Source organism: Narcine bancroftii, chromosome 6 (assembly GCF_036971445.1).
Source record: "Narcine bancroftii isolate sNarBan1 chromosome 6, sNarBan1.hap1, whole genome shotgun sequence".
Classification (NCBI taxonomy): Eukaryota; Metazoa; Chordata; class Chondrichthyes; order Torpediniformes; family Narcinidae; genus Narcine; species Narcine bancroftii.
In genome coordinates, this window is record NC_091474.1 from 165,602,791 (window position 1) to 165,619,352 (window position 16,562).

The 16,562-nt window shown below is 37.3% G+C and overlaps 1 protein-coding gene across 3 annotated transcripts in view; it reads right to left on the reverse strand.

The window, feature by feature from the left end:
- cad (carbamoyl-phosphate synthetase 2, aspartate transcarbamylase, and dihydroorotase) overlaps positions 1–16,562 on the reverse strand; it is a 106,043-nt gene that overhangs the window by 60,905 nt on the left and 28,576 nt on the right. For all 3 annotated transcript variants that reach the window (XM_069886597.1, XM_069886596.1, XM_069886598.1), the window contains exons 8-18: positions 15,618–15,730; positions 12,945–13,099; positions 12,535–12,666; positions 9,920–10,153; positions 9,409–9,630; positions 9,112–9,300; positions 7,690–7,814; positions 7,094–7,227; positions 6,050–6,162; positions 1,364–1,608; positions 146–392 (exon numbers count right to left, since the gene is read on the reverse strand). In XM_069886597.1, coding sequence (XP_069742698.1) covers positions 146–392; positions 1,364–1,608; positions 6,050–6,162; positions 7,094–7,227; positions 7,690–7,814; positions 9,112–9,300; positions 9,409–9,630; positions 9,920–10,153; positions 12,535–12,666; positions 12,945–13,099; positions 15,618–15,730 — 1,909 coding nt within the window. The remainder of the gene's footprint in view (positions 1–145; positions 393–1,363; positions 1,609–6,049; positions 6,163–7,093; positions 7,228–7,689; positions 7,815–9,111; positions 9,301–9,408; positions 9,631–9,919; positions 10,154–12,534; positions 12,667–12,944; positions 13,100–15,617; positions 15,731–16,562) is intronic.

A 16,562-nucleotide genomic window follows, 5' to 3' on the forward strand; every position in this document is an offset into this window, starting at 1 on the left:
TCACTGTCAACTTTAAAATAAAGCACCTCTTAAAATGTGGTTCACAAGAGACCATTTGCTGCACATCACCTGAAACATGATTGACATTTAATTCTTTTCCATCTTTACGTGTCAATGTGCAAATAAAACAAACTTAAAGGCAAACCTTGCGTAATTGCTTGATACATCCAACAGCACACCAATCGAACTCAACACTGCTTCCTATTCTGTATACACCAGAACCGATCACCATCACATGAGGTTTGGTAAAGTCAAGGTCATGTTCTTCACCATTGTATGTCAAATAGAGGTAGTTGGTTTGAGCAGGCCATTCAGCTGCTACTGTATCAATCTGTTTCACCACTGGAAGGATTTGCCATTCCTGCCTCAATCGTCTTACTGCCAACTCAGTACTAATGAGATAATCAAAGCAATTTATAGGTCATTACACCGAGGACACAGATCTTGAATATTATTATTTAAGAAGATAGAAGAAACCTAAACAATATTTCATGTCCCCAAACTCCAGGCCAAAGAAAAGTAGACTTCAGATTCTTATTTTCCTTTCAAACCAGTGACTTCATGACATAAAAGGTTGGCCAAAGTTACAGACTATACACCAGTAATTGAAATTTAAGACAATAGCCATCCTGCAGGCTACTATGTATGCATTGTACTTGACGACTCATGTATAGGATAACCTTGGAATTTTAACCCAAAATAAGATGACCCACACCCCCACCCCACCAGTGGATGCTGTTAAATGTAAATCACAGTATTTTAATAACAAATTTAAAGGTTTAAATTTTATTTGGATATTTGAAAATAAACCACTGTCAGCTCCTGTAACAGGCCATTTAAAGCCAATACAGAGCAGACAACAGTCAGACCAGGCGGATTGATGCAGCGGAGGAGCACTGCGACTTCATAAATAATTAATGTGACTGGCGCGAGATTGCATCGGAGCTGGCAGGAAGATGGCAGTAGTGTTATGACTCCATAGTCAAGGTAAGAATTTTAGATTCTTAATATGGGATGACCCCTGATTTTAAGATGGAAATGCTAAGTTTTGTGAATAACCCTACACCTTGGCATAAATAGTAGGTCATGCTAATAAATAGCAGATTTGAGCTCCAAACAAAAAGTGCCCATTCAACAATGCACAGAAAGCCTACCTCAATTTTCCCAGAACAGCACTGGAAAAATTCAGAACTTCATGGATTACAATTCCTTGGAATTTTGTGTGATCTAAAAGAAAAAGGTCTCGATGGCCAACTGGCGCCTAAAATTGGTGTGGCAATACCACATATGAAGGATCACAATTTTAATCAAGGATTTTATAATTTGTATCACAACCTCAATGTAAAATCAATCACTTACTGACCTCTGAATGGCCATTGCGATTTGTTTGTCAGAGAAACCTAGACATTTAGCTTTCAGAAGATCATGACGAGGCAGTTCATCTTTGGTATACAACTCAAGTTTCTTTGAGTATTCAACGATGTTTTTCATCTTATGAAGAAACCACTTGTCAATTCTGGTCAATTCATAGAGACGGTCAATTTTGTAACCTGCCTTCAAGGCTGCAGCTAGGACAAAGATTCTTTTATCTGTTGGAGTTTCAAGATCCTGTGGGCAAGAGCAACAAAAGGTCAAGCAATCAATCTGAAATGAAGACTCAATGTACAAAAAATACATTTTTAATGTTGAACCATTTAACAGAACAAGACTATAACAAATTAAAACCTCAAGTATCAATCTGGTGATGATAAAATATAAATGGCAATCTAACATGAAAAATAGGTAGATACTTGAGCTTATGATTCCGATTATACTGGAAAATTCAGATTACATCGAACATTACAATAAAGGCTCAAATTGCTACGTTTCCTTCAAAGGGCAACAATATTATATACAACCCAAAAATGTATAAGCAATAGGCTGCCCAGTGTTTTCCATTTCCCCCCACACCAAGCCTATCCCACCATTTATTAAGATAATGGCTGATCTGATCTTAGCCTCATTTTCACTTCCCTGCCTGCTTCTTATCATTCCCAAATAATCCAGATATCTATCTTTAATATATTTAATGCCTCAGGTTTCACTGTGCTCTCCCGAGGTTCTTAACTTTCCAAAAGGATACATTCCCCTCCTCTTAAATGGTTAAACCTGATTTCTGAAACTCTGCCCCAGTTCTAGATTTCTTTATACACCAAGTCTCTTCAGAATATTACATTTTTATACAATAACTTCTTCTGAACTACACTAAGGATGTTCCAAACATTTCCTCACAAGACAAGCACTACGTTTTGGTAATTAACCAAAAGAACTTCTGGAGAAGGGCAGAACTCACATCCAGGATTGCATCAATGGTAATGAAGTGGAGAAAAAAAAATTCAGCTTTAAGTTCCAAGGAAAAAACATTTCCAGTAACTTGTCCAGGTCCATCCACATCAACACAATTGCCAAGAAGTGCTCCAATACCTCTACTTCCTCAGAAGCCTGAGGATATTTGGCATGTCATCTAGAACCCTTAGAAACTTCGACAGATGCATAATTGAAAACATTCTGGCAAGGATGCAACAATGCATGGTACAGGAATTGTTAATATGGCTCAATTAATTGCACAAACCCCCTCCCCTCCATCAACTCCATCCAAATCTCCTGTTGCCCTGGAAAAGCAGCCAACATATTAAAAGACTCATCCACCCTATACACACTTTCTCCAACCCCTCCCATCGGCAAAATGATTCACAAGTGTGGGAACATGTACCACTAGATTGAAGGACAGCTTATCTTGCCACGATCAGATTCCTGAATTAATCTCACAATCATAAAACTATGTTGCCTTGGTTCAGTACCAAGTGATCTCTCTGTAACTCTACACTTCTGTTCTTGTCTTTCTTGTGTACAATGTATACCTCGATGGATTGCTCAGAATATAAACTTTATTGTTATATCTTGATACAAACTTGAACTTAATTTAATTCAAAGGTGCTTCTCGTACAAGTATAACTGTACCGTAAAAAAAAACAAGAGGCTATATTCCAGGAATGGTCTCACCAACACCATGGTCTCGTGTACACCGACCCCTATCTATACAGTATACTTTTGCTTATATTTAAATCATATTATGGTTCTCTATTCTTTCTTCCAAATGATTATCTTGCATTTTTTGAGACAAATTTTTGCTCTCTTATTTTACCTAATCAATTTTTTTTGCAAATTATGTGTACTCTTCTAAACATCCTTTCCTACCAAACTTTTCAAGATCAGCAAATCTGGCTGCATCAGTCACAGAGAAAAATACAGATTATAAATAGTTGAGAACACAACACATTCAGAACACACTCCTACGAGGAAAAAGCTTGCAAACTTGAAAATTTATCTCATTATCTGTATGTCAACCAATCCTCGATTTATGATAGCATCACTCAATCCCATGAGCTTTTAACTTGTGCAGTAACCTTTTAAAAAGGCACCTTATCAAATGTCTCTGGAAATCCAAATAATTATCTTTTGGTTCATCATTCTCAATACATTATAAGAATTATAATAAATCTGTCAAACACAATTTTATTTCCATAACAAAATCAATCAATAGTCAACACAGATTTTATTATTTTTCTAGCTATCCTTGTCTTTAACGATGGATTCTAATATCAGCCGAGCTGGCCAAGTGGTTCCCCACTTTTCACCCCCCCCCACCCCCTCCTTTATTAAACAGGGGCATTTTTACACACCAATGGGACCTTTCCCAAATCCAAAGCATTTTAGAATATCTGACAAGTACTGTGCACCTGTTATCTCCATGACAACTTACTTTTTGATTCTAGGCAACAGGCAATCAGATTAGATTTTTGTTTCATTGGCTTCCTGATGTAGATTTTCTCATGTTATTCTTTACTTGGAGGTTAACACCTTCTGGAGCATATTTGTAATATAAAATGTTACATTTTGATTGAGGGCTCAGTAAGATTTCAGGAATCAGTGCCAGGACCTCAGTGGTTTTGAATTTGTTTTTATGATCAAAATGAAAACACAATGCAGTTAGAAAGTGGCAGGAAAGGACGTTAAGCAGATCATGAGAGTTTGTGAAGAGATGTGGATAAGTTAGACTGAGCAGAAATTTGACAAAATTGAGCACGGTGGGAAATAATGTGAGAAAGTCCATTTAGGTAGGTAACGGGAAAAAAAGCAGAATATTGTTTACATGGAGTGAACACAAAAGGAACTGGATACCTTCATTTGAAATATAGGAAATTAGCATACAGGTCCAGCAAGTAATTAGGGGCACAACTGGAATGTGACTTCAATGATCAGTTAGCACTGCAGTGAGATCGGACTTGATCAAGCACCAGTTCAGCTGGGCATCTTACCACTGACTACCGAGTCCAGCAGCAGATGGAACCAAGTTGAAGGAATGGATGCAAAATGCCAGTCTATTGGCAACAACATTTGAAGCAGATCATATTTAAAAGATTTTTTCATGTAGTTATCTTTTATTTCTCTTTATTTAAATGTTTTTAAATTAATTTACACTAAATTAAAGATGTGTAAGCTGCCCTCAACTACAGCAAGATCAGTCCAAAGTCCAAAAGCAGCAATGATTGCTTCAAGTTCTATTCCTAAACTCGAGATGTATTTAGTTCCTGTTTTTAAAACCATGAAGATAGATACACACTATTTTGTCAAAATCTCCACTATTTTGCCGTTTCCTCTTATTAATTCTGCAATCCATTTTTGCCCTCTCATAACTTTGAAATTGACTCTTTAAAGTTTCAGACACTGGTTTTGGACTCCAGATTCTTTCTTAGTCTCAAGATAAAATACTAGATCATGATTACACTTTCTCACAGGATCCTTCAACTTTGTCAGTTAATTTTGTCTCAATGCACAAGAATAAAAAATCTGTTCCTCAATTAGTTCCATAATGCATAGTTTAAGCAAACAAATTCACCTAAAACAATAATTCAAGCAAAAAGCTTCCTATGGCAATTTCATTTCCCCAATTATCATAAATCCATAATCATGTGCAGACCTACATAAAAATATTCTTAATATATTTCTGAAATGTATCCCTTGTCTATAAAAAATACTGATATGTAGATTAAAGTTGACTGCAATTAATGCAGCAACTTTCTTATATTTATTTGATGCATCAAATCAAACCATCGCCTTCCCAAGATCGTGTTATATGGCGAGCTCTCCACTGGCCACCGTGACAGAGGTGCACCAAAGAAAAGGTACAAGGACTGCCTAAAGAAATCTCTTGGTGCCTGCCACATTGACCACCGCCAGTGGGTTGATATCGCCTCAAACCGTGCATCTTGGTGCCTCACAGTTCGGCGAGCAGCAACCTCCTTTGAAGAAGACCGCAGAGCCCACCTCACTGACAAAAGGCAAAGTTGGAAAAACTCAACACCCAACCCCAACCCACCAATTTCCCCCTGCAACCGCTGCAACTGTGTCTGCCTGTCCCGCAACGGACTTGTCAGCCACAAACGAGCCTGCAGCTGACGTGGACATTTACCCCCTCCATAAATCTTCGTCCGCGAAGCCAAGCCAAAGAAATCAAACTGTAAAAATACATGGGCCAGATTTAGTACGGTTTCTTACATACAATTTTGGGGTTTCCATTAAACAATTTTGGAAGAAAATGAACACGTCTTTATTTGCAATGAGTATAGTTTGCAATGAGTATAGTTTGCAATGAGTATAGTTTGCAATGAGTATAGTTTGCAATGAGTATAGTTTGCAATACCTACTATGATAATGCAATGGCAACCAACTCTTGCCAATCATGTTTGGTCTGAGTTTCCATTAAAAGTCAAACTTGCCACTTTTTGTGATCACCATCTCCTTTCCCCACAATATTATTTTGATTTGCAGCTTCAATATCATTAATACAGAGCAAAATCTTAATTTAGTTTCTGACAAAAGTCTCCTAAATGATATTTAAAAATGACCAGAAAGTTAAAATTGTCAAAACTTTGCTGTCTGTACTGTATAGTAAATATCAGAATTTATTATTTTCCAGAAGCAGAAGAGGTGAAAGCTTCTGACTTACTTCATCAGATGCCAGCTTCAATGTATGATCAAACCCAACACAGTTTTCATCCACCATTCTCAGTGCTTTCTGGAAAGCTTCTTCAAAATTCCGACCAATGGCCATCACCTCACCTGTTTTGAAAAATTATACAGATGGGATGCACAGTTCAGACACTTCTGATGACTGTATCAATTCACTATTTTTTTTGTTTTTATTATCCTTCATTTGAAGAAGACACCTCTGCCTCACAGTTCCATTGATCTGACTTCCAGTGCTGTCAGTGAGGAGTTCTCATGTAATTGTGTGGCTTTCTTTCAGATGATTCAGTATCATCCCCATCCGAACATAGAGTGATATCATAAATTTACTTTTTAGTGTCAGTGGTAAGATAAATTGTGTGAGACCCGATGAACGTGAAAGTTGGTAGGTTACAAGGAAATAACTGAGGGAAGGCACTGCTCTGAGTTGGTATAATCTCAATATGCCAAATGGCTCCCTCCGCTGTCTTAATTAAATATGAATTGTGGATTCTGTAGTATCATAAATGGAAAATAATTCTTAATAGAAACACTCCAATAAATATACAAGGTGTTATGCAAAGAGATTTGGATTAAAAAAAAAACCCAACTTCTAATCTGTTATTATCAGCAATTCTGACCATCTTGAATCTAGAGAAGCAAGAGGTCAACTTGCACTGAGGTTTCCAGCATTGGCCCTTATTAGCTGCCATGTAATAATTATTCTCCATTTCCACTTATATTCTCTCACCAAAAGGAAATCCTCTTCATGTAAACTTTGCTAAGCAAAATAAAGAATCAAATTACAGCTGAATACTCACTTTCTGACTTACAAACATAAAAATTCTATCACTCTGTAGTACCATGTACCCAGAGTCCTATCATCAATGGCTCATGGAAATAGCAATTTTTACACTGTTCAAGGCTGGGAACTCGGTGGATAGTTTAAGGGTCTTCGAATTGATACCAGGATAAAATTACAAGGCAATAGTAATTTAAAAATTAAAATCATTGTCAACCTACACAGGTATCAAACTCAACTTACCAACACTTTTCATGGAACTTCCAATTTTTGTGCTTACACGCAAGAATTTGCTGAGATCCCAGCGGGGTACCTTCACCACACAGTAATCAAGACTAGGCTCAAAATTTGCAGTTGTGGAATTTGTCACAGAATTTCTGTACCAAATATTAAAAATAATGGCGTTCAGCAAGTTAAATTAAACAATCTTCAAACTTTCAACTTTCATTTATTTTCTTACCTGAAATCTAAACCCACATTAATAAGAAATTGACAAAAGGGGTTACTAAATTTGACTGAAGAATGATGTAGCAGGATGACAAGTCCTCTGGTTGAAACAAACACCGTACAAGACAAAAATGCATTTATTCTTCAAATACATGTTGAAAGCTCTCACCAAATGCATTTTTTGCAAATTTTTCCCAGAGCAGATTTTTAAATTTGGATTGAAGCGTTTTGTTAATTCAAATGTTCTTTATTCATCTCAAGTATTTGCGTCATGGTAATCACAGCCATTTTAACATTAAACAAAGTTGAGGGTACTTGAGAATGTTAAAAGCAATTTAAAGTCAAAATATTCCTCTAGTTACACATAATTTCACTAATAAATAAGGAATTACCTTAAGACAGGCAAAGGAATACCAAGAGCAAGTTTGGCTGCAACATAAGCCAATGGATAACCAGTAGCTTTACTGGCCAAAGCAGAACTTCTAGAAAGACGTGCATTCACCTCAATAATAAAATACTGGAAACAAAGAAGACAAAATAGAAACATTCGAACAAATTTCAATGGAATATATCTAAAATTAACAACATAAGCCCAGTTCATAATATTTATAAATTTGACTATATGCATAATTTCAAATAACTTCAAAATACAGTAAAATCCCTGTTATCCAGAATTCAAGTAACCAGCAGCCTCAAGCAACAGTCAAAAATAAATGAGTAAAAAATACGAAGTTTAAAATTGGTATGCCTCGCCATTAGTTCTCCATTCATGCAATGCAATGAGGGGCCCCAAGCAACCAGGAATTCACTACCAATCTACCAATCCCTGTAAGTGCCAGATATCAGGATTTCACTGTATTTAAAAAAATAACTAAAATAACTAAAATTTAGCAGTAAACTCCAAATTTATGGATAATTTTGCAGTTGGCAGAAAATTTTCCCCAAATAACAAAATAATAAGCTAAAATGCCATAATCTGTTATATATTTACACACATTCTAATGAATTACAAATATAAACAATATTTACAAAACTAGATTTTTGAGAGAGTAGTTATCATAGAGACTTCTGTCACTTAAGATGATGAATTCAAAATAGAAAATTATAACAAAATAATCCTATGCTGTTGTCAATAAAATATTGAGAGGAAAGAATACTTCAGTTAACTCTGTCCACCACTATATCATCTTTTTCTGCAAGTTTACATGATCTACAATGCTTGTTATGGGACTGAGACATTGAATACTTGTAGTTTAAAAGTGTGATCCAAGTGTGGAGCTGCTAACACCTTAAGAGAATGCAAATTGGCTCAAGCCATTAAAATTTACCGAAAAATACTTTTAAATGGCAGCCTTTGATCATAGAAAGGATATGACATTTATTAAGCACGGTAAGAATAATGTGGAAAGATTTGCATGTAGTTTATGCACTGTGGCGGCACACATATTTGTAGCAGTGAACCGGCTCCACTTGTTATGCATAGTCAACGGAGCAGCCGCAGCAAAGATGGCATTGCAGGTCCTTCTCTTCCGGTACAGACCGGAAGTACATGTACGCACTTACACGATCATTGACTAGAGTTCTGGGACACAAGGGGCAGGATCCAGAGGACCTTAAAGGCTGCAGCGCGAAACTCAAAGTAAACTAGTTGTGCTTAATGAGCTCACAGCCTGCTTTGTTTTCTCTCTGCATTCACACGCACACTACCACAGTACCTTAAATATCACTTTCTAGTATTGTTTCTTCACAATATTAACAGGGAGGCAACATTCATTGCTTTGCTTAACAAAAGCACAAGGATCAAGCACAAGTACCTGTTCAGATTCTGGATTCAGCGCATACTGAATGTTGCACTCTCCCACAATGCCCAAATGTCGTATCACTTTTATTGCAGCAGTCCTCAGCATGTTATATTCCTTATCATTTAGGGTCTGACTTGGTGCAACAACAATTGATTCTCCTGTGTGAATTCCCAGCGGATCCACATTTTCCATATTGCAAACCTACAGGAGTAGAATGCAAAACCTAAATAAACTCCATACCGAAGGAACCCCAAGATTAAAAACTAACTTTTCACTGAATGATAGGGCCAGACATTTTTCCAAACTTACTGTGATACAATTATCATATGCATCTCTGACAACTTCATATTCTATTTCCTTCCAGCCTTTCAGAGACTTGTCAATCAGAATCTGAGATGTGTGTGCAAATGCCTGCGTCACTAAGGTCACCAACTCCTCTTTGTTCTGAGCAAATCCGGAGCCCAGACCTCCCAAAGCAAAGGCAGCCCGCACCAAAACAGGATAACCCAAGCTCTCTGCTGCAGATAGAGCCTAATAAACAGAAAGAACATTAATCAAATCCTATAAAATATAGAAACATACAAGCAGCTATTTGAAAGGGTATTTTCTAGCATAAGTAATACAAATGACAATAACCCCTGCAATCAGGGCAAAGTTAAAGCAACAAAATGTTTCAAAATTTATAAAATAGACATATCAAAATTATGCATCCATTGCACACCTTAACTAAAAGAGTTAATAAAATATTTTTAGGGACATAGACATTAACTATAAAGAATACATTGCAATGATTAATCCAAAGTGATTAATAAAGTTTTACCTGGTCTAATGAGAAAGCAGCTTCACTGGGTACAACATATTCATTAATTTCTGCCATCTTCTCAACAAAGATTTTCCTGTCTTCTGTCATCTCAATAGAGGAGACTGGAGTCCCCAAAACTCTGACATTGTATTTTTCCAAAACTCCTCTTTTTTGTAGCTCTACTCCACAGTTTAATGCGGTCTGTCCACCAAATGTTAGGAGAATTCCATCTGGTCTTTCATTCATTAGGACCTAAATACAAAATGTAAAAATGTCCCAAATACTGAATAATTTATATCCAAGTATAGAAAAACATGAATGTTAAACATAGAAGCATTGTTTAACCTACCAACTTTCTCTGAGGAAAAAAAAATCACAATTCAAATCCCATTTTAGATCTTTAGCACACAAGCTCATCTGACACATTAGTTCACAACTCAAAAGTTGCTCAATTTCAATTGATTAACTAAACCAAGCTTGCATCAGCACATGCAGTTCCACAAGTTTACTCAGTTAAGAGCAGGAAGATTTTTAACCAACTTATGCCAACCATCAGCAAAGAATAAAATGTTTCTCTAACTTTTGAAAGGAGCACCCTCTGTACAAATTCGTTGTCACTTGTTCCATTATACTATACTCTTGTATACAATTGTACAAGTTAATTGTCCTTTACCCCCCCATATCCAATTTCTATAAAGTAACAAATATAGGTACAATCTGTTACTTTGTGCATGATAAAGTATTTTGCCCTCTTCCTTTCCAAACTGTCATCCACCACACCACCTCTCCCTTCCATCCATTAACCTTTTGCTTGGATTTTGCCAGACAAGAGAGAGAAGATAAAAAAGAGAGAGAAGATAAAAAGAGAAAATAAAGAGAGAGAAAAAGAGAGAAGAAAAAAAGAGAGCCAGGTAGAGGAAGATTATTCATGCAGCTAGAGGTTCATGATTTGTAGAGACAAAGAGCACCAGTGCTGCATATGATCACCTGGAAGAACAGAAGTAACTCAGAACAAGTTACCAGAAACTGGAAAATTTTATGTTCAGACCATTTGGGATGTAGGCTGCCCAAGTAAACTACGAGGTGCTGTTCTTCTAGTTTATATTGGGCCTCACTCTGGCAGTGAAGCCGAAGGGAGATAGGTCTGTGAGGGAATGGTAAAAGAAGATGAAATGGCATGCTCAGGAAGGCCACTACAAACAGAGATCAGATGTTCAGTTAACAGTTCCCAAGTCTGGGCTTAGTCTCACCATTTCACAGGAGCCACATCAGGAGCACAGAATGCAAAGGATGGAAGAAATGGAAGTAAATCTTGCCTCATTTAGAAAGGCTGTTCAGTTCCCTTGACAGTGGGGAGGGACAATGTGTATGAGCAGGTTTTACACCTCCTTTAGTTATGAGAGGTCACGGTCAGGACATTTGTGTGGAAAAGGAAGTTACAGAGGGAGTGATCCCATTGAAAGTTGGAAAGGAGTAGATGTTGTTCATGGTAAGGTCTGGTTGCTGGTGGTGGGAATGACAAAAGTTGATGAGAGATTTGTGGGGTAAAGGGCAAACTCAAGGGGAACCACATGACATAGGAGTGGAATTAGGCTATTCCTCCCATTGAGTCTGATCTGCCATTTCAATCATGGTTGATACTTTTCCTTTCAACCCCATTCGCCTACCTTCTCTCCATACTATTCAAGATCCTATCAATCTCTTCTTTAAATATACCCAATGACAACAAATTCCACAGATTCAATACTCTCTGCCTGGAGAATTTTCTCCTCATCTGTTTCAAAGGGACCTCCTTTTATTCTGAAGCTGTGTGTTCAGGTCCCTGAAACTATGTGAAACACTGAAAATGCAGGAGGTGGCTCTATTTTTTTATGTTTGCCGAAAAAGAATGGCATCTCAGATGTCCTGGAATGGAAGTCTTCATTTTGAGAGCAGATGCGGCAGAGGAAGAGAAGTTAGGAGAAAGGGATGCTGCCCTTACAGGATGGTGGGAGGGATGTAGTCTCAGTGGCTTTTTAGCAAATGCCAGTTGGTAACTTGATTCCCAAGATAGAGACAGATCGAGAAAGTGGGAAAAATGTCAGAAATCGTTGAAGTAAATTTGAGAACAGGATGGAGATTAGTTGCAAAAAGGTTTTTGATATTGACAAGTTCTCCACTGGTGCAGATGATGTCTCTATTAATCAATAGGAAGAGTTGGGGACATGGGGTGCATGGTGGGTTATGGTATATTTGGAACAAGAACCATTCCACATGGCCAACAAAAAGGTATATCTGGCACCCATGTAAGTGGAAATAGGGATGCAGACAACTGGTAAATTCAGGGTTAATCAAGATGTACCCCATTCTATCCAATTTCTGTTTCAAAACATGTATTCAACCATGACTCATACCTTACTATCCAGTGTGTCTGATATTCACCTAACAAGCGATAATCCCTGGCACAAGCGATAATCCCTGGCACAAGCGATAATCCCTGGCACAAGCGATAATCCCTGGCACAAGCGATAATCCCTGGCACAAGCGATAATCCCTGGCACAAGCGATAATCCCTGGCACAACCGACCGACTCTGGTTTGCCCAGCATAAACATGTGCTAAATATTGCTATGTTAAGTTTGAAAGAGGATCTACCTGCGTAACGTATTCTGGTGTTATTGGCAGAAAATAGACTTTGTCTGCAAGTCCTTTAGACGTCTGTACCGTCGCAATATTTGGATTGATAAGGACTGACTGAACATTCTCCTCTTTCAGAGCTTTAATTGCCTGAAATAGACCATAACTGGAATATGAAAAAGAAACACTGCAAAACCAAAACAATTATTTTGAGACAAATCAACATTTAATTAAATTTAATGCCAAAAAATTACAAAAAAGCCAAGCTCGATTTCCTTGAAATAATCTATGAATCTTTATAACTAGCCAAATAATGTATATACAAAGAGACTCATTGTGTTTTGCAGACATTTTCAGTTAAGTGCAATCCTGATAAAATCTTTCAAATTATACCATTACAAAACGATCTTCATTTTTCTTCAACTCACCTGAGAACCTGAGTAATCAAACTCCCCTGCTTGACCAATGGACAGTCCACCTGATCCAAGAATAAGGACCTTTTGAGGTTGCAGCCTTTCAGATGGACATACACTTTGTTCAGTTCCATTTTTGTAGGTGTAATGGGAAATCATACGTTCTTTAACTGAAGAAAAAGAGTGGCTTAACCTCCACCATCAAAACATTCATTATGCATGTTTATTGCAATATGGGACAATATTAGCTGTGATATTGCTCTTAATTATACAGGTACACCAATTCAAAAATACATGATCATATTTGCTTTCTAATGCTGATATTTTTTAAAAATGGTCATACGAAAAAGAAAATTAATCCTCCAAATCATTTTATCAACTTGGCAGGTTTGCACCATATGAAGACACATTAAGGTTGGAAATATTTTACATTAAAATGAGAGACTGAACAGCTAGAATCAAATGAACTCCAACTGCTGGGAGCTACAAAAAAAAATCACTTCTCTTCACCAGCTACTAAACTCTTGTTGGAGCTAGTAAAAACACAAGATGGAGAAACTCAGCAGATCAAGCAGTGTCTTTAAGTTTTACCATTGCTATATAAAGTTAACTGCTTAACCTGCTGAGTTCCTCCAGCATTGTGCTTTTACTTCAACCATGGTGTCTGCAGATTTTTGTGTTTTACTTCTTGTTGGAGCTGTCTAAACTAATTCTCCATGGATGACAGCTTGTAGGACACTTTGATTTAAGGGGTACACAAGCGGTATGCTTGAAATCATGTTTGACCAAGTGGATTGAGTCTTAAAGGGATGAAGAAAATAATGTTTGATAAAGTTGATTTGGTTTGAAAGAAATGAATTATTGCATCGATGATTGATTAATAGAGCAAGAGTTGGGGTAGTCAGTGTTGTCCTGTATATATCCTTTACACAGACCTTGGACAAATACTACATAATAACAAAGCAGAATTAAAAATAGCAGAATTAAAAGAGCCAGTAGCAACTTAGATACAAAACTTGCTTTGAGACAAAAGTTAGTGTGGTGGTGTTCAGAGGTTTTGAAGACTTAGGGAAAAATAATGAAAAGTCCCCATGGTTACTTGGGCTACTATGTGAAATCATACACCTAATTAGAACCTTGTAATCACAAAGGGACAGCTAACAAGATGTATACTGCAAAAAAAAAGCTTATTGTCATATACTTTGTTCAATGTATGTGTGTATGCACTGACATTCTTACTTGCTGCAAACTGAACAGGTACTGTCAAAAACACAACTACAGAAACAACTAAGAGAACTACATTAGTATACTTAATAGAATTAAAAGGAGACAATAAATATGATAAAAGATAAATAAATATTCAGTTATCCTGGTGCAAAAAAGTGACTTAGCAATAGCGTAGACAATCCATTTGTGGTGTTAGTGTAGTCCCTTTTCTTTTTTCTTTTCTTTGGCTTGGCTTCGCGGATGAAGATTTATGGAGGGGGTAAATGTCCACGTCAGCTGCAGGCTCGTTTGTGGCTGACAAGTCCGATGCGGGACAGGCAGACATGGTTACAGCTGTTGCAGGGGAAAATTGGTTGGTTGGGGTTGGGTGTTGGGTTTTTCCTCCTTTGTCTTTTGTCTTTTGTCATTGAGGTGCAAAAGGCAAGGTTCAAGAGCAAAGCTAAATATCCTCCATAGCAATTCATCAGAAATTAAGAGTCCTGCTGCACAAGCAAGTACCCATGACACAGTAACAAAATGGTTCACAACAATGATCAGCATTAACTTTGAGGGCTTACTGTGGATTTTGGTCAAATCTCTCTTTAATCCCATAGGAAAACGAAGACATGTACAATTAAAAAAGAGCACAGACAGTAATATCTCTGGATTGGTAGAGTTGGAAAAGACAATGTAAACCATGTGGAAAGTTAGCAGGTGTATCAATCTTTGAAGCTGGCTCAGACAAGTTGAAAATACCATAAGCCTTGGGGGTGGGGGGGAGAAAAATCACAGGTGTCCTCAAAGTTACACATCATCATGCCTTGGAAATATTTAACTGCTCACTCATCATAATTCGGCCTCGATCCTGTCTTCCATACCGAACACCCTGCATTGTTGCTAGAACCAGTGAAAATGAGATTTGTTGGCACTCCAACTACAAGAAGGGACCTGATCAAATATGAACATCAGCTGTAATTCAACAGGTACCACTCTCACTAAAGTTAAAAAAAAATCAAACATTAGCACAAACAGCCAGGCTGTCAGTGCAGAACCATGGAAGCACTGTATATTGCACAACCATGAGAAGCAAACTAAAGGCTTTGGCTGGAACCAAAATGGACTTTAAAAATTTGCATGGTATTTTAAAGTGCAGGGTAGCTATTCCTTGGCCAATATTTAAATCACTCTTTGAATGTTAAAGGTTATGTAGTCATTCCATATTGTTTTTTTGCTGATGGTATATGACATGCTTTCCTCTGAGATACTGCAAATCCTCAAAATGAGAAGAGAGAGCTGTAAATGGTGGACCCCATGGAGGCAGTTGAGTCTTCAGCCAGTAATAGGCTTGAAATATTTGGAAACAAGAAACTATAAAATCTTAAATGTATTATTTAGTGGTTAAAAATGTTTAGATTTTGAATCCATTACAATTGTTCAATGCCATTATGACAGGACTGCAACTGCTTATATAAAAGTTCTTACCAGTGAGATCTAAATTGATGCCAAGCTTGGCATCGGACACACACGCCAAAAAGATATCAAAAAGATCCACAAGGTCTGTTGGTCCTGCCATGTGCTCTGGATGAAACTGGACACTGAAAAGAAAACAAATCTTAGATGGTTAACAAATGATCATACACATTGTGGGGTTTTTTTTTGCCTATTGTATGCCTTGGCATATGGCCACAAATATAAAACACCATGCTAAATAATTCACAAGAGGTCATTTTTCAAGACAAATGACAAAAATTAAGAAAGCTTGGGTACAAATTAACTTCTCCAAAAGGGATGGTGCAAAGTTTATCATCAGCAGAATCTATACTTTTAATCAATTATATAATCCGTTAAAATGGATTATTAATTATTAAAATGAAGTATGGTGAATGAACAAGTCTGTGCATTGGACCAGGTAACATACTGAAGCAAAGAAAATGCTATCATGGAATTAATGACCCAGTTCAATTTGCAACCCTGCAGGTCGAGTTCCTGACCACATTGCTTCATTAAATATCCAAGATAATTCTAGATTTTTCATGCAAAACTATATGCCAAACTCAATTTTACAACCACCCAAATGGATAAAACATCTGGAGCTGAAGCTGGATGAACTTTGGAACATTCAGAAGAGCCAGTAATAGGCAGGAGTTTCAAGGGGACAGTCACACCCAAAAGTCAAGAAGTAGGTGATTGTCAGGAGAGGGAAGGGGAAGAGACAGAGAGCAGAGCACAATAATAGGTATACAGTTTTGGATACTGTTGGTGGAGATGACCTACCAGGGATAAATTGTAGTGGTCACGTCTCTGTCACAGAGACTGGATCCTCAGCTCAGAAAGGAAGGAGGGAAAAGAGGAGAGCAGTAGTGATAGGGGGTTTGATAGTTAGGAGGACAGATAAGAGGTTCTGTGGGAGAGATTGCTAATCCCGGA